The following is a 23302-nucleotide window of genomic DNA, read 5'->3' on the forward strand; positions in this document are numbered from 1 at the left end:
TTCTTTTTGCGGGTGACCAGGTAAAGAGGGTTCACGATCTGACTGTATTCAGGAATGTGCATCCTCCAAAAACCTATAGCACCTAGGAAAGCTTGTGTTTCCTTCTTGCTAGTTGGTGGAGACATCGCGATGATTTTGTTGATGACCTCAGTGGGAATCTGATGCCATCCATCTGGCCACTTAACTCCCAGGAACTGGATCTCTTGAGCAGGTCCCTTGACTTTGCTCTTCTTGATGGCGAAGCCAGCTTTTAGGAGAATCTGGATGATTTTCTCCCCTTTCTTGAACACCTCTGCTGCTGTCTTCCCCCACACAGTGATGTCATCAATATACTGCAGATGTTCTGGAGCCTCACCCTTTTCCAGTGCAGTCTGGATCAGTTCATGGCAGAGAGTGAGACTGTGCTTCCACCCCTGGGGCAGTCGGTTCCAGGTGTACTGCACTTCCCTCCAGATGAAAGCAAACTGAGGCCTCAATTCTGCTGCCAGAGGAATGGAAAAAAATGCATTGGCAATGTCTATTATGGCGCACCACTTTGCTGCCTTGGACTCCAGCTCGTACTGGAGTTCCAGCATGTCTGGCACAGCAGCGCTCAGGGGTGGAGTCACTTCATTCAACACACGATAGTCCACTGTCAATCTCCATTCTCCTTCAGATTTTCGCACAGGCCAGATGGGACTGTTGAAGGGTGAGTGGGTCTTGCTGACCACCCCTTGGCTCTCCAGCTCTCGGATCATTTTGTGGATGGGGAGCACAGCATCTCGATTTGTTCGGTATTGTCGGCGGTGCACTATTGAGGTGGCAATTGGCACTCGTTGCTCTTCCACCTTCAGGAGACCTACTGCAGATGGGCTGTCTGACAGTCCAGGCAAGATGTTCAACTGCTTGACACCCTCTGTCTCTACAGCAGCTATTCCAAATGCCCATCTGAGTCCTTTTGGGTCTTTGAAATACCCACTTCGAAGGTAGTCTATGCCCAAAATACATGGGGCCTCTGGGCCAGTCACAATAGAGTGTTTCTTCCACTCATTTCCAGTCAGGCTCACCTCAACTTCCACCAAAGTAAAATCCTGTGATCCCCCTGTCACACCAGCAATAGAAACAGACTCTGTCCCCACATGTCTCGATGGGATTAATGTACATTGCGCATCAGTGTCAACCAAAGCTTTGTATACTTGCGGTTCAGATGTGCCAGGCCAAGGAATCCACACAGTCCAAAAAACATGGTTTTCCCTGGCCTCTACCTGGCTAGAGGCAGGGCCCCTCTAAGCCTGGTTATCCTTCTTTCCCTGGGCATATGTCTTGGAGGTTCCTTCAAGGGGATCAAAAATATTGTCATTATCATCACATGTGACAGTTCGGTTAGTGGCCACTGGAGATGCTTCCCTTTTGGAACTTCCTCTCTGAATCTTCAGTTGTCTCACCCATTGTGCCAGAGCAGCGGTAGGTTTTCTATGCCATCTCCCCATGTGTTATCCACAATCACGCAGGTAGAACCACAGCTCAGCTCGTGGGATGTACCTTCTCTTGCCATCTGGGGAACGTCTGCGTTGGGTACCAGAACCTCTGATCTGTACTGCCGAAATTTGGAGAAAGCTCTCTTTAATCTCCTCCCTCAGTTTCTTGTGACCCTCCTCTATCTTGTCCTCTAATTTTTGAAGATGTGTTTCCACTGCTGCGATTCTGGCATGTGTTGGGCCATTCGCCGTGTCTGCATATGCTCGGAGCTTCTTTGCCATATCCAGCACAGTCTCCCCACCATCATCCTGCTTCATCATTGCTAAAGCAGAAGCGTATTCTCGTGGCCCAAGTCGTACAAATTTTCTCCACATCACAGATGTGCATGGTACCAAGTCTGGATTTACAGTGTTTCTATCATCTGAGAAGATAATCTCAGCTACTGCCATTTCCCTCAAGTGTTGAATCCCTTGTTCTATGCTTTTCCACTGGGTTTGCTGCATATAGAGATCATCTGCGCACAGGTATCTTTGTGCTACACTTCTTAGGACCCGTTCCCAGAGGCTGTGAGAGGTAGCCCCACTCATCATTCCTTGGTTGATGACAGGATCCTGTGACAGGGATCCCAAATGCCTGGCTTCAGTGCCATCCAGAATTGTAGCCTCACCTGCAGCATCCCAGAGATGGACCAGCCAACTAAATATGGATTCATCAGGTCGTCAGGTGTAATCCTTCCCTAGGCCACGAAGGTCCTTCAGGGAATAAGACTCAATATTTGCATCTGATCTTGCACCTGCTGCTTTGACTCCTGATTTTATGTCAGGAGGCATTGAGGTTCCTTCTCCTGTGTCACCATCATCATCATCATCCACTGGTCAATCAGTTTTTTCCGTGCATTTCCCACTTCTAGTGCTGGTAGCAACAGCCATGGGTTTAGATGCTGGCTTAGGCTCACTATCTGGTCTGGCTGCTGGCTTTGAGCCTGGGGTGTTGGCTGCAGCCTGAGTGACTGGGATAGCTGATTTATGTCCCTGCCCCCCTGCCTCTGTCTGCTGCCCTACACTATCTAACAGAGTGTGATAAGCATAGGCCAGGGCCCAGCTCATTGCAATTAGCCTTTTCTCCTTAGAATCATCATGGCACTTCTCTTTTAGGTATTTCCCCACCTCTGCTGTGTTCTGAATTTGTTCCCGTGGAAAATCCCAGTCTACAGGATCAGAAAATTCCTTCAGGGTTTGGCCTATATTTTCCCATTCTCCACCCCACTCAGGATTTTTCATGCCTGCATCTGCTTCTGGGTCAGGGGTCTCACTAGCTCCTCTGGATATCTCAGCCCTCATTCTAGAGAAGCTGCAGATCATATAGAGGAAGCTTACCAGATTAAATGCCAGAAAGATGGTCTCTTTAACATTCAGGGGAAACTGAACATTCCCAAAAAGTGACATAACTGATCCAAAGGAGAAGAGGGAAAGGGAAGGCTGGAAAGTCTCATTCTTGGCTCCTCCTCTAACAGAGTGAGTGTAGTTACTAATAAATTCCCAAAACGTACTACTGGAATTGGGATGCAGGGTAGGATGAAGAAACCATAAACCATATATGTCGTAAACAGAGGCCAGTATCTTTGTAAATGCTTTATAAATCATTATCACCAAGGCCAGCACAACAGCTATTCCAATGCGTACCCCTCTACCGTAAAAATTACTTGTTAAGGACAATAATCCTAATGACCAGAAAGGTATTGAAACCTCAAAAAGGTCTAGAGCCCAGAGCCACGCGGAGGCTTTCACAACCAGAGACATCAGGGGTCCAAGCGGCATGGCTACTAACTGCTTTAACGACAACAGACACACAATTAATAGAGCTTTTTTCCACCTTTTCCAGCCGCGCGTTGGGCGCCAATTCATGTATTTGTCCAGGTTTAGAGCAAATTTGGGGAAGAATCCCCCAAAGGAACTCCGGTGGGAAAAGCAGATCCAATCGGCCCCTCCCCCCAACTGGTCCGGGAGGAAAAAAATACCTCCTTGGAAAAAGGTGGAAAAAAACCTGTTTATTAAACAATAAGACCAAAACAATCTCAAAACAATGAGACCCCTTGCCACTCTAAAAGAGATGACAAACTGAGAAAACCCGGGGTGGAAGCTCAGCTCACTCAGTCTCTGATCAGTCCCTCCGGTGTTGGAATTGTCGCAGGCCAGGCCTGGCCCGAGAGGCCACAGCTGCAGCTGCCGGTGCTCTCCTGGGTGTTCAGTCCAGAGCAGTTTCAAGAGGTCCAAAGAAAAAGGAAAAAAAAACAGTCCAGGGAACTTCTTTGCTCCAGCTAGCTAACACTAACTAAAAAGCAAAAGAAGAGCTCTCTGCCCCGCGGTCTGTCCACAGACAACACAGTCAGGAGCAGGTATGTGGGGGAGTGGAGTACAGTGTCTGCAAACTGCGCGCTTCTTCTCTCCCCCCCTTCACTCTATGTAACACTCTTAAAGGTACAAAACTTATTATTATTCAACATAAACAGAATGAGACAATTGGGGATAAAAGCATCATATAGTCAACACAGGATATGCTGGGAAAGTTGAACGGTGCAACAGACTACTTAAGATGACTCTGAAGGCAATTGGTGGCAGGACTTTTAGAAACTGGCAAAAGAACTTAGCAAAAGCCACCTGGATGGTCAACATCTGAGGGTTCATAAATCGAGCTGGTCCTGCCCAGTCTGAACCCCTGCACACAGTGGATGGAGATAAAGTCCCTGTTGTACACATGAAAGGTATTTTTGGAAAGACTGTTTGTATTAATTCCACCCCAGGCAAAGACAACCCCATCTGTGGGATTGGTTTTGCTCAAGGACCTGGTTACATTTGGTGGGTAATGCAAGAAGACCGAGAAAGCCGTTGTGTACTACAAGGAAACCTAGTCGTAAGTGAAAACTGTGTGTACGGTTTTACTCTGATGCAGATGGAAATAGAATAAGGGGTGGATAATGTCCTGGATTGCAAGGCAATATGTGTGTTCTGTTCCCATCTGTTAGAGGTGAGGCAGTTATCTTCTGTTAATTTGGCAGTTTTCTTTATCTCTTCCACAAACCAATCCTCCCTCTGGGAAGACATCTGCTGTTAATGAGCCATTGAGTGTCACTGCATGACTGATCAAAATTACATCATCCCACTGCGAGATGCTCAACCCAGAGCGAGGAGCCAAGCATTCCTAACTAGATATAATCTGAGATTTTGGGACACCAGAACAGCCTTTTCCACTGGATTCCCAGAGGAGCAGCAGCCTTTTCCATTGGATTCCCGGAGGAAGACCAGGCCTATCTACACCATCACTGGATCTTCAAAGGAAAACTACACCCTTCTACAGGATCACTGCTTCAACAGAACCACATCTGCCACTTCAGGAGGAATTCAGCCACCATTTCAATTGGACTGCTACCAGCACCCTGACCAACAGGGTGTCAGGTCATATTCTGACTCTGTCAGTGCTGTTTGTATTACTGCATGGTTTATTTGCTTAATTTTCTTCCCTAATAAAGAACTGTTATTCTTGCTCCCATATCTTTGCCTGAGACCCCCCCTTAATTACAAAATTATAATAATTCAGAGGGAGGGGTTTACATTTTTCACTTCCAGGGGAGGTCCTGCCTTCCTTAACAGACACCTCTCTTCAAGCCAAGACATTAACCCTTAGGGGAAAATTGAAAATATATACCCCACACTCAGTTAGAAGTATCCTAAGCCAAAAGGCTGAGAAATAGTTCACTGATTCCTGTATGTTAAAAAAAATAAAAGCCATCTTAATAGATAATGATTTAGAGGTAATTGTGGGTAACCAACTCAACCCTGCCCAGTTTTACTATGGAGAACCAGATGAGGAACTAATACATAATTACCTAGAGGTTATAAACTATCAAACTAAAATAAGAGAGGACCTTACAGATCAACCAGTCCAAGGTGGAAAAATGATTGTACATCAATGGATCTTCATGGGTAATAAAGGGGCACAGGGTATTGGGGTACACTATAGGGCATGAAGGGTTGGTAGCTAGAAAAGAGAAAGTTACCTTCCAACTGGTCAGCCCAAGTGTGTGAGTTGAATGCCCTAAAACAAGCTCTGGAAACATTACCATAGAAAACTGGAACAATAGATACAGATTGAAAATATGCCTTTGGAAAAATTTGGGAAGGGAGGGGGCTATTCAATTTAAAGGGAAACGGACTGATAAAAAAAAAAATTCTTTTAGAAGAGTTAGAAAACTTATAATTACCAGAGGAAGTAGCAGTGGTGTATGTTAAAGGACATAAAAAAGGGGCAACTCAGGAGGAGTGAGAGAACAATTAGGCTGATCTAGAGGCTAAAAATGCAATTGAATCAGAGACAAAAAAAGTAATAATAGTATTAACACACATGAGAGAAATGCAAAAGTCCCCATATTCAGTGGGACAGAAGAGGAAGGACTTAAAAGAGAAGCCAAGAAAGATAAAAAAGAGAAGTGGGGATTAGCAGATGGGAGGCAAGTGTTGAATAAATTCCTGGCCAGGAAAATGTTAGAAGGCATACATGGAACAACACATTGGGGTACACAAGTGCTAAGTGATGAATTTCTACGGGATTAGGACTGCATAGGAATTTTCAGAATAGCTAAGCAAGTAACTGAATGGAGTGTGGTATGTCAACAAGTGAATAAGAAAATCACGAGGAAAACCCCCAGAAGAGAGTGACAACTAGCATTAGGGCCCTTCCAAAACATCCAAGTAGACTTTACTGAGCTTCCCCACATACAACGGTGGAAGTTTTTGCCAGTGATAGTAGATCACTTGACTCATTGAGTAGAAATGGCACCCACTGTGAAAGCCAATGTCAATATTGTAAGCAAAACACTTCTAGAATCAATCATTCCCTGATATGGGAGGGCAAACAGGATTGAACCCGACTGGGGAACTCATTTTACATCAAAGATATTGCAGAAAGTTGTTCAAGCCCTGGGAGTAAAATAAGAATTTCACAATCCAAGTGTCCTGGGGTGACATTATGATGCTTGTATCCCCATTCATCTGTTCTGGGCCTTTAAGACCAGCTCTGAAGAGTGGAAGTTTTGTTTGGGTTTCTCTTACCAGGGACACAGAGACGGGCAGTGCATAGGGCTATTTCGCTTCTTGCCTTTGGCTTGCTGCTTTGTTTGCTCTCTTTTCTGCTCTTGCTTCTGCTCTGCTTTGGCCTCTGCTTATTAGCTAGTTCTAGCTAAACAGTCCAAATTCCTTCTTGGACTGTTTCTCCTCTCCTGTTTCTGTGACCATCTCAAACCTGCTCCAGACTGGGACCTGGGAACACTGAGGGTTTGCACCGTTTGGCTGCAGCAGCTACCCCAGCACCGGAGGGACTGAGAACAGAGCAACCACCCCCGAAAGAGACTTTCTGATTTTGTCATCTTTCTCAGAGCGGTGTCATCTGGTGTTGTTCATTTTGTGTGCTGGGGGGTGCTGTGCCAGTCAAATAAACAGGTTCTTTCCACTTCTCTCCAAGGAATTCTTCCCAAACCAGTTGGGGGGAGGGGCCGTGTGGGTTTGCTTTCTGGAGGGGCCCTCCTTTAGAGATTCTCTACCAAATTTGCCCTAAACCAGGACAAAATATTGGCACCAATCCTGGGGGCTCGAGACCCTGTTTTGACCGCATTTTGGTTGCTATTACTCTGTGTTCATTTAAATCAGCTAATAGCCATGCTTTTTGGATTCATAATATCTATTGGGGTGAAGGTTTGCATGCATTTCTGGTTCCTAGGGTTTTTTGAGATTTTAATATCTCTCTGGTCCCTAGGTTTATTTTCTTATCCAGAAATAGCTTTAGTATTGTCCCTAATACGTAGTTTTTACATCAGAGGGGCTCTGACCAGAATAGCTATCCTGCTGGGCTTGGTGGCAATGTTGTGCAAGTAGTTTATAAGCATGCTAGGATCTGCTCCAGGTATGAATGGTTCATGGCTGTGGTTATGCATCCAGTTTGTTAGAGGAGGAGCAGGAGGGAACGAGGTTTTTCAGTCTCTGCTTTTCTTCTTCTCTTATGAATCAGTTGCATCACTAGTGAAGGAGTTTCAGTTTCCCCTCAATGTTAAAGAAACCATCTTCCTGGTATTCAGTCTAGTAACCTTCCTCTATACAGTCTGCTGCTTCTCTAGAATGTGGGCTGAGATTTCTAGACAGGTTGATGAGACCCCTGACTCAGGACTAAACCCCGGTGTGGTGTTTTGCGGAGAAAAGAAGAAACTTTACAACTTGTAAAAGTTGTAAAGCCCGGTATGCTTTATTACGACGCGCGCCGGACGCAAGACTCCCCAAAAGGGCATGCGTGCCCCTGAAGATTTCAGACTTCTTTTTATTCCCCTTCTAAATGCATATGTATACAGTTTCACAATAAGTTCATACATATTCATCTTGCATGACACTTAGCACTAATTCTTCTTTATCGGAGGAATTCTTAGGTCGGGGGCAGATTGACCTCGTGGTTTTTCTGTTTTTCTTTCTCTGTCTCCTTGCTGTCTCTGGAACGCGGCCTCTCCTTCAGCTTTAGCTCTACAGACCCTTCACCTCTCCCAGACACTTCACCTAGTTCAGGATGGATCTTTACTCTGTCTCAGTGGAAAATCCTAAGTGGTGTGGAAAATGGGAGGATATGGGACAAATCCTGAGGGAATTCTCTGACCCTATAGTCTGGGATTTTCCCCATGAACAAATTCAGAACGCAGCTGAGTGGGGAAATATCTGAAAGAGAAGTATCAGGATGAGCCTAAGGAGAGGAAGGTCATTGCAGTGAGCTGGGCCCTGGCATATGCTTATCGCACACTGCTAGATACTCTAGGGCAGCAGACAGAGGCAGGGGGGCCGGGACATAAATCAGCTATCCCAGTCACTCAGGCTGCAGCCAACACCCCAGGCTCGAAGCCAGCAGCCAGACCAGATAGTGAGCCTAAGCCAGCATCTAAACCCATGGCTGTTGCTACCAGCACTAGAAGTGGGAAATGCACGGACAAGACCAATCGACCAGCAGATTATGATGATGATGATGCAGGAGAAGGAACCTCAATGCCTCCTGACATAAATTCAGGAGTCAAAGCAGCAGGTGCAAGATCAGATGCCAATATTGAGTCCTTTTCCATGAAGGACCTTCGTGGCTTAGGGAAGGATAACATCCAACGACCTGATGAATCCATAATTAGTTGCTTAGTCCATCTCTGGGATGCTGCAGGCGAGGCTACAATTTTGGATGGCACTGAAGCCAGGCATTTGAGATCCCTGTCACAGGATCCTGTCATAGACCAAGGAATGATGAGGGGGGCTAACCCTCACAGCCTTGGGAACGGGTCCTAAGAAGTGTAGCAGAAAGATACCTGTGTGCAGATGATCTCTATATGCAGCAAACTCAGTGGAAGACAACGGAGCAAGGGATCCAACGCCTGAGAGAAATGGCAGTGGCAGAGATTATCTTCTCAGATGATGTAACAACTAGGAACCCAGACTTGGTACCATGCACGTCTGTGATGTGGCGAAAACTTGTACGACTTGGGCCACATGAATATGCTTCTGCCTTAGCCATCATGAAGAGGGATGAGAGGGATGAGACTGTGCTTGACATGGCAAGGAAGCTCTGAGCATATGCAGATGCTGTACATGGCCTGACACATGCCAGAATCACAGCGGTAGAAACACGTCTGCAGAACTTAGAGGATAAGATAGAGGAGAATCATAAGAAGCTTAGAGAGGAGATTAAAAAATACCTTCTCCAAATTTCAGCAGTACAGATCAGAGGTTCTGGTATCCAAGGCAGACGTTTTCCAGATGGTGAGAGAAGGTACACTCCACGAGCTGAGCTGTGGTTTTACCTGCGTGATTGTGGGGAAAACATGAGAAGGTGAATAGATAACCTACTGCTGTTCTGGCATGACGGGTGCATGAACTGAAGGAAGCCACCAGAAGGAAAGCAGCTCCAGCTGCCCGTAGCCGAACGGCCAGGTATGATGATGATGACCTGTCTGATCCCCTCGAAGGAACCTCCAAGACATATGCCCAGGGAAAGAAGGATAACCAGGCTTAGAGGGGCCCTGCCTCTAGCCAGGTAGAGGCCAGGGAAAACCGTGTTTTCTGGTCTGTGTGGATTCGTTGGCCTGGCACATTGGAACCACAAGAGTACAAAGCTTTGGTTGATACTGGTGCGCAATGCACATTAATCCCATCAAGACATGTGGGGACAGAGTCTGTTTCTGTTGCTGGTGTGACAAGGGGATCCCAGGATTTCACTTTGGTGGAAGCTGATGTGAGCCTAACGGGCAATAAGTGGAAGAAGCATCCTATTGTGACTGGCCCAGAGGCCCCATGTATTTTGGGCATAGACTACCTTCGAAGTGGGTATTTCAAAGACCCAAAAGGACTCAGATGGGCATTTGGAATAGCTGCTGTAGAGACAGAGGGCATCCAGCAATTGAACACTTTGCCTGGGTTGTCTGAGAATCCATCTGCAGTAGGATGCCTGACGGGAGAAGAGCAACGAGTGCCAATTGCCACCTCAATAGTGCACCGCCGACAATACCGAACAAATCGAGATGCTGTGCTCCCCATCCACAAAATGATCCGAGAGCTGGAGAGCCAAGGGGTGGTCAACAAGACCCACTCACCCTTCAACAGTCCCATCTGGCCTGTGCGAAAATCTGAAGGAGAATGGAGATTGACAGTGGACTATCGTGTGTTGAATGAAGTGACTCCACCCCTGAGCGCTGCTGTGCCAGACATGCTGGAACTCCAGTACGAGCTGGAGTCCAAGGCAGCAAAGTGGTGCGCCATAATAGACATTGCCAATGCATTTTTTTCCATTCCTCTGGCAGCAGAATTGAGGCCTCAGTTTGCTTTCACGTGGAGGGGAGTGCAGTACACCTGGAACCAACTGCCCCAGGGGTGGAAGCACAGTCCCACCATCTGCCATGAACTGATCCAGGCTGCACTGGAAAAGGCTGAGGCTCCAGAACATCTGCAGTATATTGATGACATCATTGTGTGGGGGAACACAGCAGCAGAGGTGTTCAAGAAAGGGGAGAAAATCATCCAGATTCTCCTAAAAGCTGGCTTCGCCATCAAAAAGAGCAAAGTCAAGGGAGCTGCTCAAGAGATCCAGTTTCTGGGAGTGAAGTGGCAAGACCGATGGCATCAGATTCCCACCGATGTCATCAACAAGATTACAGCAATGTCTCCACCCACCAATAAGAAGGAGACACAAGCTTTCCTAGGCGCCATAGGTTTTTGGAGGATGCACATTCCCGAATACAGTCGGATCGTGAGCCCTCTCTACCTGGTCACCCGTAAGAAGAACACTTTCCACTTGGGCCCTGAGCAGCAACAAGCCTATCCACAGATCAAGCAAGAGATTGCTCATGGAGTAGCCCTTGACCCAGTCAGGATGGGACCAGAGGTGAAGAATGTGCTCTACTCTGCAGCCGGGAACCATGGCTTGTCCTGGAGCCTTTGGCAGAAGGTGCCTGGGGAGACTCGAGGCCGATCACTGGGATTTTGGAGTCATAGCTACAGAGGGTCTGAAGCCAACTATACTCCAACAGAGAAAGAAATCTTGGCTGCCTATGAAGGAATCCAGGCTGCCTCGGAGGTAATAGGCACTGAAGCACAACTCCTCCTGACACCTCGACTACCAGTATTGGGGTGGATGTTCAAAAAAAAAGTTCCCTCTACACACCATGCCACCAGTACTACATGGAGGAAATGGATTGCTGTTATCACACAGCATGCCCGTACTGGAAAACTGAATCACCCTGGGATTCTGGAAATAATTACAAACTGGCCGGAAGGTGAAAATTTTGGTCTCACTGATGAACGGGAACAAGAAGTGGCATGGGCTGAAAAGGCTCCACCATACAACAAACTACCAGCAGAAGATAATCAATACACTCTCTTTACTGATGGTTCTTTCCACATTGTGGGAATGAACCGGAAGTGGAAACCAACTGTATGGAGCCCCACACTACAGGTCGCGCAAGCTATCGAAGGAGAAGGTGGATCAAGCCAACTTGCTGAACTCAAAGCTGTTCAACTGGCCCTGGACATTGCTGAGAGAGAGAAGTGGCCAAAGCTCTACCTCTACATTGATTCATGGATGGTAGCCAATGCTCTGTGGGGATGGCTGGCAGTGTAGAGGAAAATAAATTTGGGCTGCTGAAGAGTGGAAAGACATTGCTACCAGGGTAGGGAGGCTACCTGTGAAAGTCCGCCATGTAGATGCCCATGTACCCAAGAGTAGAGCTAATGAGGAGCACCAAAACAATGAGCAGGTAGACCAGGCTGCAAAGATAGGGGTGTCCAAAATAGATCTAGATTGTGAACATAAGGGAGAGTTATTCCTAGCTCGATGGGCCCATGATGTCTCAGGCCATCAGGGCAGAGATGCCACCTATAAGTGGGCACGAGACCGAGGGGTGGATTTAACCATGGACAGTATTTCTCAGGTTATCCATGACTGTGAGACGTGTGCTGCCATCAAGCAGACCAAGGGAGTGAAGCCCCTCTGGTATGGTGGGCGGTGGTCCAAGTACAAATATGGGAAGGCCTGGCAGATTGACTCCATCACACTGCCCCAAATACGCCAGGGCAAGCGCTACATGCTGACCATGGTGGTAGCCACCACTGGATGGTTGGAAACCTACCCTGTGTCTTGTGCTACAGCCTGAAACACCATCCTGGGCCTTGAAAAGCAAGTTCTGTGGAGACATGGCACCCCTGAGAGGATTGAGTCAGACAATGGGACTCATTTCAAGAACAGCCTTATCCACACATGGGCTAGGGAACATGGCATTGAGTGGGTGTACCATATTCCCTACCATGCACCTGCTGCAGGAAAAGTAGAGAGGTACAACGGACTGTTAAAAAACCACATTGAAAGCATTAGGTGGGAGATCTTTCAAAGACTGGGAGCAGCATCTGGCAAAAGCCACCTGATTAGTTAACACCCGAGGCTCTACTAACCGAGTGGGCCCTGCCCAGTCTGAGCCTTTGCATAGAGTAAATGGAGACAATGTCCCAGTGGTACAAGTCAGAGGTTTTTTAGGGAAGACCATGTGGATCAATTCTGCCTCAAGTACAGACAAACTCATTCCTGGGGTTGTTTTTGCTCAGGGAGCAGGTTGCACATGGTGGATAATGCAAAAAGATGGAAGAACACGATGTGTACCTCAGGGAGATCGGATTGTTGGGTGAAGACTGTGTGTAAATATCACTGTTTGCTGAATGTTACTACCATTGTCTGTGTATAGCTTTATATTGGATATGTAATATGCCTGTTTGTAGAGTTAGAATATATATTAGTTGTAGTAGTAAACTGAGGATATGGGGATAATGGGTGGAATGTCCTAGGTTGACTATATGATGCTTTTATCCCCAATTGTCTTGTTCCACTTATGCTGAATAATAAGTTCTGCACCTTTAAGATTTGTTCCAGAGAGTGAATAGGGAAGAGAAGAAGTGCACAGTTTGTTTTCAGATATGGCACTCACTTCACATTCCTGCTCCTGGACTTTTTTGTCTGTGAATGGACAGACAGTGGGACAGAGCTCTCCTTTGTTTTAGATTACTGAGGCAAAGAAATTCCCTGGACTGTGGGGTTTTTTTCCTTTTCTTTGTAGCTGTTTAAACCTGCTCTGGACTGAACACCCAGAAGAGCACCGGCAGCTTGAACCTGTGGCCCACCGGGCAAGGCCTGGGCCACAGCATTTCCAGCATGAGAGGGACTGATAAGAGACTGAGCCAAGCTGCAACCCAGGGAGGGGACTTTCTGAGTTTGTAATCTCTTTTGGGGCAGCAGGAGGTTTTATTGTTTAATATTGTTTAGACCCTATTGTTTAATAAATAGAGTTTTTCCAATTTTCTCCAAGAAGGTAGTTTCTCCGGAACCGGGTGGGGGGGGGGGGGTCAGTTGAATCTGCTTTCCTAGAGGAGCCCCTTTGGGGGTTCTCTCCCAAATTTGATCTCAACCAGGACAAACAGAAAGACAGAAGACATACAGAAAGACACTCACATAGGTACCTTGGGTCCCAGCATCACTAACAGAGAAACCCCAAGAGAGGGCAGGACCCAGACCATGGGCTGGCCTTGTGCTCCGGGTTTTAACCCCCTGGACCTTCATGGGCCCGCCCCTGGGGTGGGACTGCCAGTTCTTGCCCAGTCAGAGTTAGGGTAGCACCATCTGCTGGTGTGTGATTGATTGACAGGTCAGTTAATCAGACCTGGGTTAACATCTCCCCTGCTATTTGACTGACAGCTCTGCCAGGCCAGGGCTGGGGACGGGGCTCTGCCCCACCACAAACCAAAGCCTGACCCAGCCCTGGCCCCACATTGGCATTCCGGGCATCCCAAGGTGTCTCGGGACACTGATCTCACCCAGTGTCTGAAAGTGACGATGGTGACACTACAGAACCTCATGGAACCAAGGGTCAGTTGTGACAATGGAGATCAAATGAAACTATGGTGAGACTACGGAACCTCCTGGAATCAAGGAGACCGTTGTGCAACTCAGGGGCCCCTATAGAAGCAAAGGTCAATGATCAGACAGTGGGGCACATAGAAACAAGGAGCCATTGTGACACAGCAGGGCTGCATAGAGCCCAGTGACCACTGTGATTCTGTTGGGGCTCATGAAACCAAGAAGCCATTGTGACATTGCAAGACCTCATGGAATCAAGGATTACACTGTGACAGTGTGGGCACCCATGAAGTCAATGGAACATGGAGCCGGTCTGCCTGGTTTGGACTCCTGCAGGCTGTCTGACCGATCCCACTGAATTTGACATGTCAAGGGCCACTTCCCACCTGACTGTGAAGCACTGGGGCTCTGTGCTTTTATTCCTATGGAAAAGAACTGTCTTTCTTGTCTAGATGCCCATGGCAAAACTGGGATTCTGTGTCTAAAATTCCCTATATCCAAGGGTTACTCCCAGACAAAATTTGCCAATACAGAATACAGTCAAGTGTGGCTAGACTCGGCCTCTGGTGACTGCCTCTCATCTGCCTCTGCACCACTGGGGCTCACTTGTTTCCTTCCTATGGAGACCATTGTGACACTGCAGGGCATTGTGGAACCAATGGGCCATGGTGACACTGCAGGCCCTTGTGGAACCTGTTCCACTGTAGGAACTTGTGGAACCAAGAGGACCATTGTGATCCTGCAGGGTACCATGGATCCAAGGGCCACTGTGGCACTGTGACACTGTGGGGCCTCATGGAATCAAGACCATCATTGTGGCTCTATTGGGCTGCATGGTCCCAAGGGACCAGTGTGAAACAGTGGGACTTTGTGGAACCAAGAGGCCATTGTTGCATTTCAGGGCCTCGTGGAGGCAAAGGGCCATTGTGATCCTGCAAGGCACTGTGGATCCATGGAGAGCATTGTGACCCTGCAGGGTCTCATGGATGGAAGGGATCATTGGGACATTTGGGAACTTGTGGAACCAAGGGAATCACTATTGCAGTACTGGGCCTCAATGGAATCAAGAGGCCATTGGACACAGCAAGGCTTCACGGAACCAATAGAGCATTATGGCACTGTGGGGCCTTGTGGAACTATGGAGACCATTAAGATCCTTAAGGACTTGTGTAATCAAGGGGTCATTATGACACCTGAGGGCCTCATGGAAGCAAGAAGCCAATGTGACACTGCAGGGCCCTGTGGAACCAAGGGAACATTAAATTGGTGATGCTGCCTTGGCCTCCCAGGGGCCACCTGATTAGGTCTGGCTGACCTTGGAATGTGGAAGGCTGCTCCCATCTGCCCCGGAAACACTGGGGCTCTGAGCTCTTCTTTTTATGGAAAAGAATTGCCCATTTTTTCCAGGCATCCATGGCCAAAATTAGGATTCCACTTCCAAATTTTTGTGTATTAAAGGATTGCTCCCAGACTAAAGTTGCCAGGACAGACAAGTTTTGCTGGTCTTTGACTCCTGAGGGGCAGCACTCACCTATTTTCCAAACACTGGAAAGGGCTCTGTGCTTTTCTTTTTATGAAAAAAAAAAAAAAAAACACCCCTCTTTTCCAGGCACAAATGTCTGAAATTAGGACTCCGCATGCATAATTTCAAATATCCAAGGGTTACTCCAAGCAAACCTTCCAGGACAGACAGATCATGCTTGCCTTGGCCTCTGGTGGTTGCTGTTCATCAGCTCCTGAAGTATGGGGGCTCCATGGTTTCCTTCCTATGGAGACCAATGTGACACTTGGCAGCCTTGTGAAATGAAGTGGCCATTGTGACACTGCAGAGCGCCATGGATTTAAGGGACCATTGTGGCACTGTAGAGCCTCATGGAACCAAGGACATCATTGTGGCTCTGTTGGGCCACATGGTCCCAAGGTGCCAGAGCAAAGCAGATGGTGGGGGAGTTAGCCCAGCTGTAACTCAGAGTCAGACAGATTTTACCCCGGAAGACCTGGGCGTGAGTTTCAAGCCCAAGGAATCATTCGTTTAACTTATAGTGAGTTTGAGTGTTCCCTCATAAGCCTTTAGTGTTGTTATGCTAAGTTGTCCAAGTTGTCCTCCCCTATTTGTTACTTGTTTCCCCTCTATGGTTTGTGTTCTAGAGTGTTCTACCCTCAAGTGTATATATTGTTGCATCACCTTTATCTCAGGTCTTTGGATCCCACCCCTCATACTGTGCTCAACTTCTCCATGTTTATTGTTTTTCACCCTGTTACTAAAGTTTTTTTGGGGCAACTCCATTGATCCTGCTTGTAGGATCGTCAGGGACTAGAACGGTTGGGACGGACGGAGACGAGAAGACAGGTCTTGGAACCTGGGGTTTATTGCAAAGGGTGTGAGTGCAGGGGCCTTGTTTGGAGCTGCCAGCCACAGCTCGGAGCAGGCCGAAAGAGGGGCTCGAAAGAGGCGCCCAAAATGGATACCCGAAAGAGGAGGGGAGTTCCTGTTACAATGCAATAAATCTTCTTCTGTGCTGCACATTCTAATTTTCACTAACCAATCTAGTACAAGATACAAATCTTTAAACATTTACATACAGCCTATAAGAATCATTACATTACCATACTGTGTTACATTTTAAACCCTAAAAACTACTCTTTGGACCCATTCTGCCTAGCTAGTAGGGTCTGCTCTGACCCTTGGACCTGTCTGCAAGCAGAGGGTATTATTTCATCAAAGAAGATTACTTTCAGCTGGCTATACCATTGTTTTCCAGTTGTTCAGTAACTAAGGCTTGGTGTCTCAAAGCTTGCTTTCATTTCAATCTTACTTATAGTTTCCATATTCTCAAAATCTTTTGCCAGGCAAACATATTTATAAGGCTTTCCTGTTTCATCTTCCCCAGCATTTGGTCCTTTTCATTTTCAGCCCCCTTGCCCTGAAGTTGAGGAAGCAGAAAGGTTTGTCACAGCCAACCTCATTGTGACTTTTGACGCCCGAACAGGGACCCTGACATTCAGTCATGTCAGCTGGGGTTAGCTGGTGGATAGGCCAGTGTTCCCTAGGATTTTGGATTGTGCCAGGCCAGCAGATTCATCATTGCTTTGAGGGACCTTGGCCAGGATCTGCAGGGACAATGACGGTTTCACCTGCGTAGGATTGCAGGTGGGTTTGGGGAAATGCAAGACATTGCCCATTTCACCACTGTGTTTTTACAGTATGAACCCACATCTCATAATTGGTTTGGGGTGTTCGGTGACTGTTCCCCCTAAGGTGGAGAACGAGAAAAATGGGCAGCCAGATGTCCAAAGTAGAAAGGAGCATATATGGATGCTTTGTTAATTCTCACTGATCATGACAATATATTTACAAAGAGCAAATTAAAATCAATTGTGAGGTGGATTATAAAAATTTTTCCAGATGCCCCTTCTGAAAAAATCTATACTACCTAATTTTGGGACTCAGTGGGAGTTAAATTGTACAACCTTTCGATCTAAAGGGACCCCCATTGCACCCTACATACTCCCCATCTTCCACACCATCCTTGAGGCCCTTCACCAGCAAGCAGTGTGTCGAAAACTCAATCCGTTGGTCACTACTAACTCAGGACCTCCTCTCAAACCTGCCTTTCTTGGACCTTCCACGATGCTCCAAGATGGTGATGGAAATGCCCTCTTGGAGCACTGTGACCTGGAGACTCGAGATGGAAGGATCCTGAATGTAGCCTGACCATCCTCCCGCCATCTTGGCTCCTCCACTTCCTGCTACCACAACCTTCTCTTCTACCCTGAACGAACCTCCAGACTGCACTCCCACAACTGTGGGTCATGCCCCACTGTCAATCATTCCACCTTCACCCTGGGCCATGCCTCCAGAACTCCACCCTAAAAGTCCACCATCTAGTTAAGGAAGGAGACTGGCAAATAGTTAGAAAACTCCTCATTACACCCATATGTTATGAAGGAAGGGGGCAAAATCCAAGGTCTCAGCCACTGGTTTATGGGGAAATCAAGGATCTGTGTAGGGCAGCTAAAGAGCATAGGAAGGACTTAGCTTGTTTTAATGGCCGAATGAGGACCATGTTTACAGCACATATCTCCCTATGATTTAAAATATATTATGACCATTTTGTTATCACCTACAGAATACACCCTGTGGGAAGGGGGATGGAAGTGATTACTAAATCAATAAATAGCAGACTATGCTAATAATGAGGCAAGGGCGGAATTGACATTCAACCATCTAGCTGGAGAAGGACAACACAGCCTACCAGATGATCAAGCAGGAGGTATCCCCAGAGAAGTATTGGATAATATCAAAGAGCTGGCTTTGCAAGCTTTAATCCAGGTATTGGATGGTAGCACCCCCAATTTGGAATACCTTGGGTGGCTGCAGCTAAAGCTTTAGGACCATTAGACCATCTTAGGTGCCTGTTAAGTAAGCAAACCTATGCTACCTCCCTTGCATTGAGTGGCCTGCTCTCAGACATAGAGACCATCAGACATGCCACCTTGAAGAAAAGCGGGAGAGTTTTTACTCTGGGCACATGGGCATGGGCTGTGTAGACTCTGAGGGCATGTGTTGCATGAACCTCTCCAGCCACAGGGAGTCAATCAACAAGAGCACTCAGATACTGAAGGAAGGGTTCAAGAAGCTTCAAGTGGAAAACAAAGACTGGTTCAATAAACTATTCCAATCCAAGGGATAAAAGGTTGAATGATATCTAGCTAAATAGGACTATTATTTTCATACTGGTTGTTTTTGTATTTTTAATAGTCCTATGTGTGTTTGGATGTTTTAAGAAAGTCTTACAAAATATTTTCAGTCCCATCTATGTTGTAAAACAGAAAGGGGGAAGACATCCAACACAGGCTCATCATGGACTTCTTGGAAGAGAGAAGTGGTGGCCAGGATGGCACAAAAACCTCTCAGAGACTAAGTGTGGAAAGGAGAATCCTAAAAGTATTCTTAAATCCATAAAGTAGCTTAAAAACTTTGAGTATCTCAAGGCATTAATGACCCCCACTGAGTGTCAGTGCAAAACTCTCCAGGGACTCATTAAATCAGACAATTGGGGACATGATTGCACAAAACAATCACAGAGTTTGAATCAAAAGGGAAACACCAAGTACCTTAAAATAACTGAAGTACCTTGAAGTATTAATAAGCCCCCCCGAGTGTTTTAAGTGACTAAGGCTCTCCAGGGATTAATTACAGCAGATAATTGGAGGCCATGATTGCACAAACCTCTCATAGACTCCAAGGCAAAAGCCAAACCCAAAGTCCTTTGAAAAACCTGCAGTCCCTGGGAGCATTCAGGAGCTCCCAGGGCCATTGCTGAGCAAGGCTCCCCAGGGACTCCTTCCAGCAGATCCTTGAGGCCACTGGGATGTATGCTAGGGGGGGATGCTGAGGGCAGGACAAGGGGCTGACAGTGCCCAGCCTGGCTGAGGCTGTGCCAGGAGGCCCCAGTGCCTCAGGACAAGGTGTCACCTCCCAGCCCGTGGTGGCACAGACCCAGCTGCTGTGCCCCAAGGCACCAAGACTTGGCTTCTCTTTGTCCCCACCTGTCATCACTGCCTCCAGTTCTCTGCTCTGCCTGAGGACACTTTCTCAGTGGTATCCCTCAGTGGGATTCATTAAAAGTCCAAGAAACTTTGGAGTTGGATTCTGACTTGGAGTTCTGGAGAGGTTTCTTCAGCTCCCTCTCAGGGACTAATGTTCAGGGCCTGAGCACAAAGCCCCAGAGGCTCATTAAAGTCCTTGTTCTGCATCTGTGCTGCTGAGCTGGGCTGGGTTCCGGCACAGAGGAAGCTCCTGGTAACCAAGAAGAGCTTCAAAAGCACATTTCTCTTGATGAGCAGCTTTTCTCCACCCCAGCAGGGCTGGGGTACTGCCTGCAGCCAGCCCGGGCACAGCAAAGAGGCACAGAGAGCTTCAATCAGTCAGGGCTGGGAAGGTGCTGAGAAGTGCCTGGGGCACAATCACTGCCAGCCCTTGGCACAGGAACCTCTGGCTGCAGGATGATGCTGCTGTAGCTCTTGGAACCATCTCCTACAGCTGGAACATCCCAATGCCTACAGACCCTGTGAGTACATTCTCTGATTGTCTCTTGTGCAGAGCAGCCAGGGGTGCCCAGGGCTGTCCTGCAGAGCAGGGTCCTGCAGCCCAGGGTGCTGTGCTGGGGCAGGGACTCTGCTGCCTGCCAGGGACAGCTCTCAGCCAGCCCTGGCAGCTGCTCCCAGCACTGAGGGACAAGATCTGGGCGGTAGGAGACAGCTGGTAAGGCTTAGAAGTGTTCTCCCAGTGTGGTGAGGATGCTGCATTGTTCAGAACTGCTCCCAGCATGGCATTTAACTGCATGACTATTCCAAGTAGATTATACAGGGAGCACAGCAAGTCAGGGGCAGCATAGCAGAGGAATTCCTGCTTTTTTAATCTAATGCTCTGGTTTGCCTGTGGGAAATTGCCCATAGATATTCATCTCTCAATTCAGGCTGAGAAAAATAAAAAAAAATTCTCACAGATCTGCATATACCATGCAGTAGAAAAAATCAGCACAGGACCCCTTAGAGTAGCATCAGTGTCACTTTTCCAGCCTCATCAGGGTTGCTCTTACATTGCCATCAGATCCTGCAGAGCCAGAGCTGCCCCTGGGCAGTGCCTGAGCTGGGAGGGCTCTGCAGGGCAGAGCTGAGCCCCCAGGGCTGAGCTGGGCTCTGGCAGCACAGGCAGGGCCCAGCCCTGGGCACAGGGAAGCAGCTGCTGGCAGGGACAGCTCCAGGCAGCAGAGCCCCGGGCAGGCAGTGGGGGAAAAGTGGCCCAAAGTAGTGCTGGGATACTTAAAGTCCTCTCCAAACCCAACTATTCCATAATTACTTTTCGTACAGATCCCCATGCCAAGACACCATAGGAAATGTCCAACAGCAGCTCCATCAGGCACTTCCTCCTGCTGGCATTGGCAGACACGCGGCAGCTGCAGCTCCTGCACTTCTGCCTCTTGCTGGGCATCTCCCTGGCTGCCCTCCTGGGCAACGGCCTCATCATCAGCGCCGTAGCCTGCGGCCACCACCTGCACACGCCCATGTTCTTCTTCCTGCTCAACCTGGCCCTCAGCGACCTGGGCTCCATCTACACCACTGTCCCCAAAGCCATGCACAATTCCCTCTGGGACACCATGAACATCTCCTACACAGGATGTGCTGCACAATTATTTTTTTTTGCCTTTTTCATCTCAGCAGAATTTTCCCTCCTGACCATCATGTGCTATGACCGCTACGTGTCCATCTGCAAACCCCTGCACTACGGGACCCTCCTGGGCAGCAGAGCTTGTGCCCACATGGCAGCAGCTGCCTGGGCCAGTGCCTTTCTCCATGCTCTCATGCACACAGCCAATACATTTTCCCTGCCCCTGTGCCATGGCAATGCCCTGGGCCATTTCTTCTGTGAAATCCCTGCCATCCTCAAGCTCTCCTGCTCACACTCAAACCTCAGGGAACTGGGACTTCTTGTGTTTTCCATCTGTTTAGCATTTGGTTGTTTTGTGTTCATTGTTTTCTCCTATGTGCAGATCTTCAGGGCTGTGCTGAGGATCCCATCTGAGCAGGGACGGCACAAAGCCTTTTCCACCTGCCTCCCTCACCTGGCCGTGGTCTCTTTGTTCCTCAGCACTGCCACATTTTCGGACTTGAAGCCCTCCTCCATGTCTTCTCCATCCCTGAATCTGGCCCTTTCACTTCTGTACTCAGTGGTTACTCCAGCCCTTAACCCCCTCATCTACAGCCTGAGGAACCAGGAGCTCAAGGCTGCAGTGAGGAGACTGATGACTGGGTGGTTTCACAAACATTAAACTACAGGCCAATTTCTGCAAATCATTTGGAATAAAAGTCATCTTTTATACTTCTTGTGGGTTTGGTTGTGAGAGTTTTTTTCTTTGTTATATTTTTTCCATATTGTCCACATAGAAAGGTCATTGTTTATGCCATTTTTCTTTTTGTTTCTCTCCACCTTCCCTGTAGCCACAGACTGTGTCAATGAGGGGGTACCCACTTGGTGGTTTTAAATAAACTAAAGGATCTCCCATCAAAGTTTTCTGCAGAGATGCCCTTTTGTTGCCTTCTCTGGAGCTGCAGCAGCAATCTCTGTGTGCAGAGCTGGGGGCAGATCAGGGCTGGCCCAGCAGCTGTGCCCAGCAGCAGCAGCACTTGGTGTTGCCAGTGCTGCTGCCGTGGCCCTGCCTCGCTGCCCTGGTGGCCCTGGTGTTGCTGTAGGGCCTGAAGTACTAGCAGCACAAGAAATGCTGATCTTCCCCTCTACTCGTGTCACCATTATTCAGTGTAATATTTCATGACCCTCTACCCTCAGGTGTTTCCAGCTCTCCTGTTAAAATGCCCATGTCTAAAGACGTCTCTTCACTAGACCAGCTGCATCAATGCCCTTCCCATTCCTCCCAGATTTCCTCCTCCTGATGCTCTCTGGTCATTCCAGTGCCTCTCAATTGACTGGCTTCATGCTTTGAGCTTCAGGGAGTCGCCATCTTTCTGAAGTTCAAATAAATACCACATTAGTCTACATCTTAATTGCCTTTATATCCATCAGAGAACTATCTTTTCTTTTATCTTTGTATATAACTGTTCCTGTACAGAAATCCCTTTGGGATTGTGGACATGTCAGATGCTGCTGGGACATCCCAGAGAGCTGAGGGAAGAGCCGTGATGGTTATTAAACTGTTCAAATGTTCAACTTGTGTTTGTTTGCAAGAAACCTTTCTGTGCCTCTGAGTGTCACCAGTCCCTGAGGCCAAAGGACACAAACCTGATGATTTGTGGTTCCCACTGCAAGTGCTGCACTTGGACCTTGGCTCTGCACAGGAGAGCTCTTCATCCACTTTCTCTCTTTTCCTCCCTTTGGGCATGGAGGGAGCTCCTGACTTCAGCCTGTGACTCGTGTGTGCAAAGACCATATCTGGGCAGAATTGGGGCAGGGAGGGTTTGGGGGGACCTTGGGATCTGTGCTGGGCACAGAAGGTGTTTTCCATTGCTCTGAGACTGTCTGCTGTGGAAAGTGGCCTTAATATCCAGCAGAGGAATGACTTTGGCATTTGATGGTGCTGAGCCTTCCCTTGGCTTTGTTGGCTGACAAGAAATGAACATCCCTCTGTGTCTCGGGCAGCTCCTTCTCCAAGGAAAACAGGTGGGAGTTGGAGCCAAGGAGCTGAAAGCTGCAGGTGCAGCCTGGGCTGGAGGAAGCTCAGATTTGCACAAGGCTGCTCTGAGTGCCAGGGCTTGGATGGGGGAAATGGTGTGGTGGGGGTAGGGACAGAGTCTGATTGATTGTCAGCCATGAAGGGTCTTGATTTTCATATCCATTCAACCTGCATGAGGAGGTACTTGGATTCAATAT

At 47.9% G+C, this 23302-nt stretch overlaps 1 protein-coding gene across 1 annotated transcript; it reads left to right on the forward strand.

The window, feature by feature from the left end:
- Positions 1–20816: 20816 nt before the first annotated feature.
- On the forward strand, positions 20817–21749 carry LOC141726444 (olfactory receptor 14J1-like). The gene has a single exon (XM_074531349.1). It carries the CDS (start codon positions 20817–20819, stop codon positions 21747–21749), a length of 933 nt encoding a protein of 310 aa, XP_074387450.1.
- Positions 21750–23302: the final 1553 nt, after the last annotated feature.

This window comes from Zonotrichia albicollis, chromosome 35 (genome assembly GCF_047830755.1).
Source record: "Zonotrichia albicollis isolate bZonAlb1 chromosome 35, bZonAlb1.hap1, whole genome shotgun sequence".
In the NCBI taxonomy this organism is placed as follows: domain Eukaryota; kingdom Metazoa; phylum Chordata; class Aves; order Passeriformes; family Passerellidae; genus Zonotrichia; species Zonotrichia albicollis.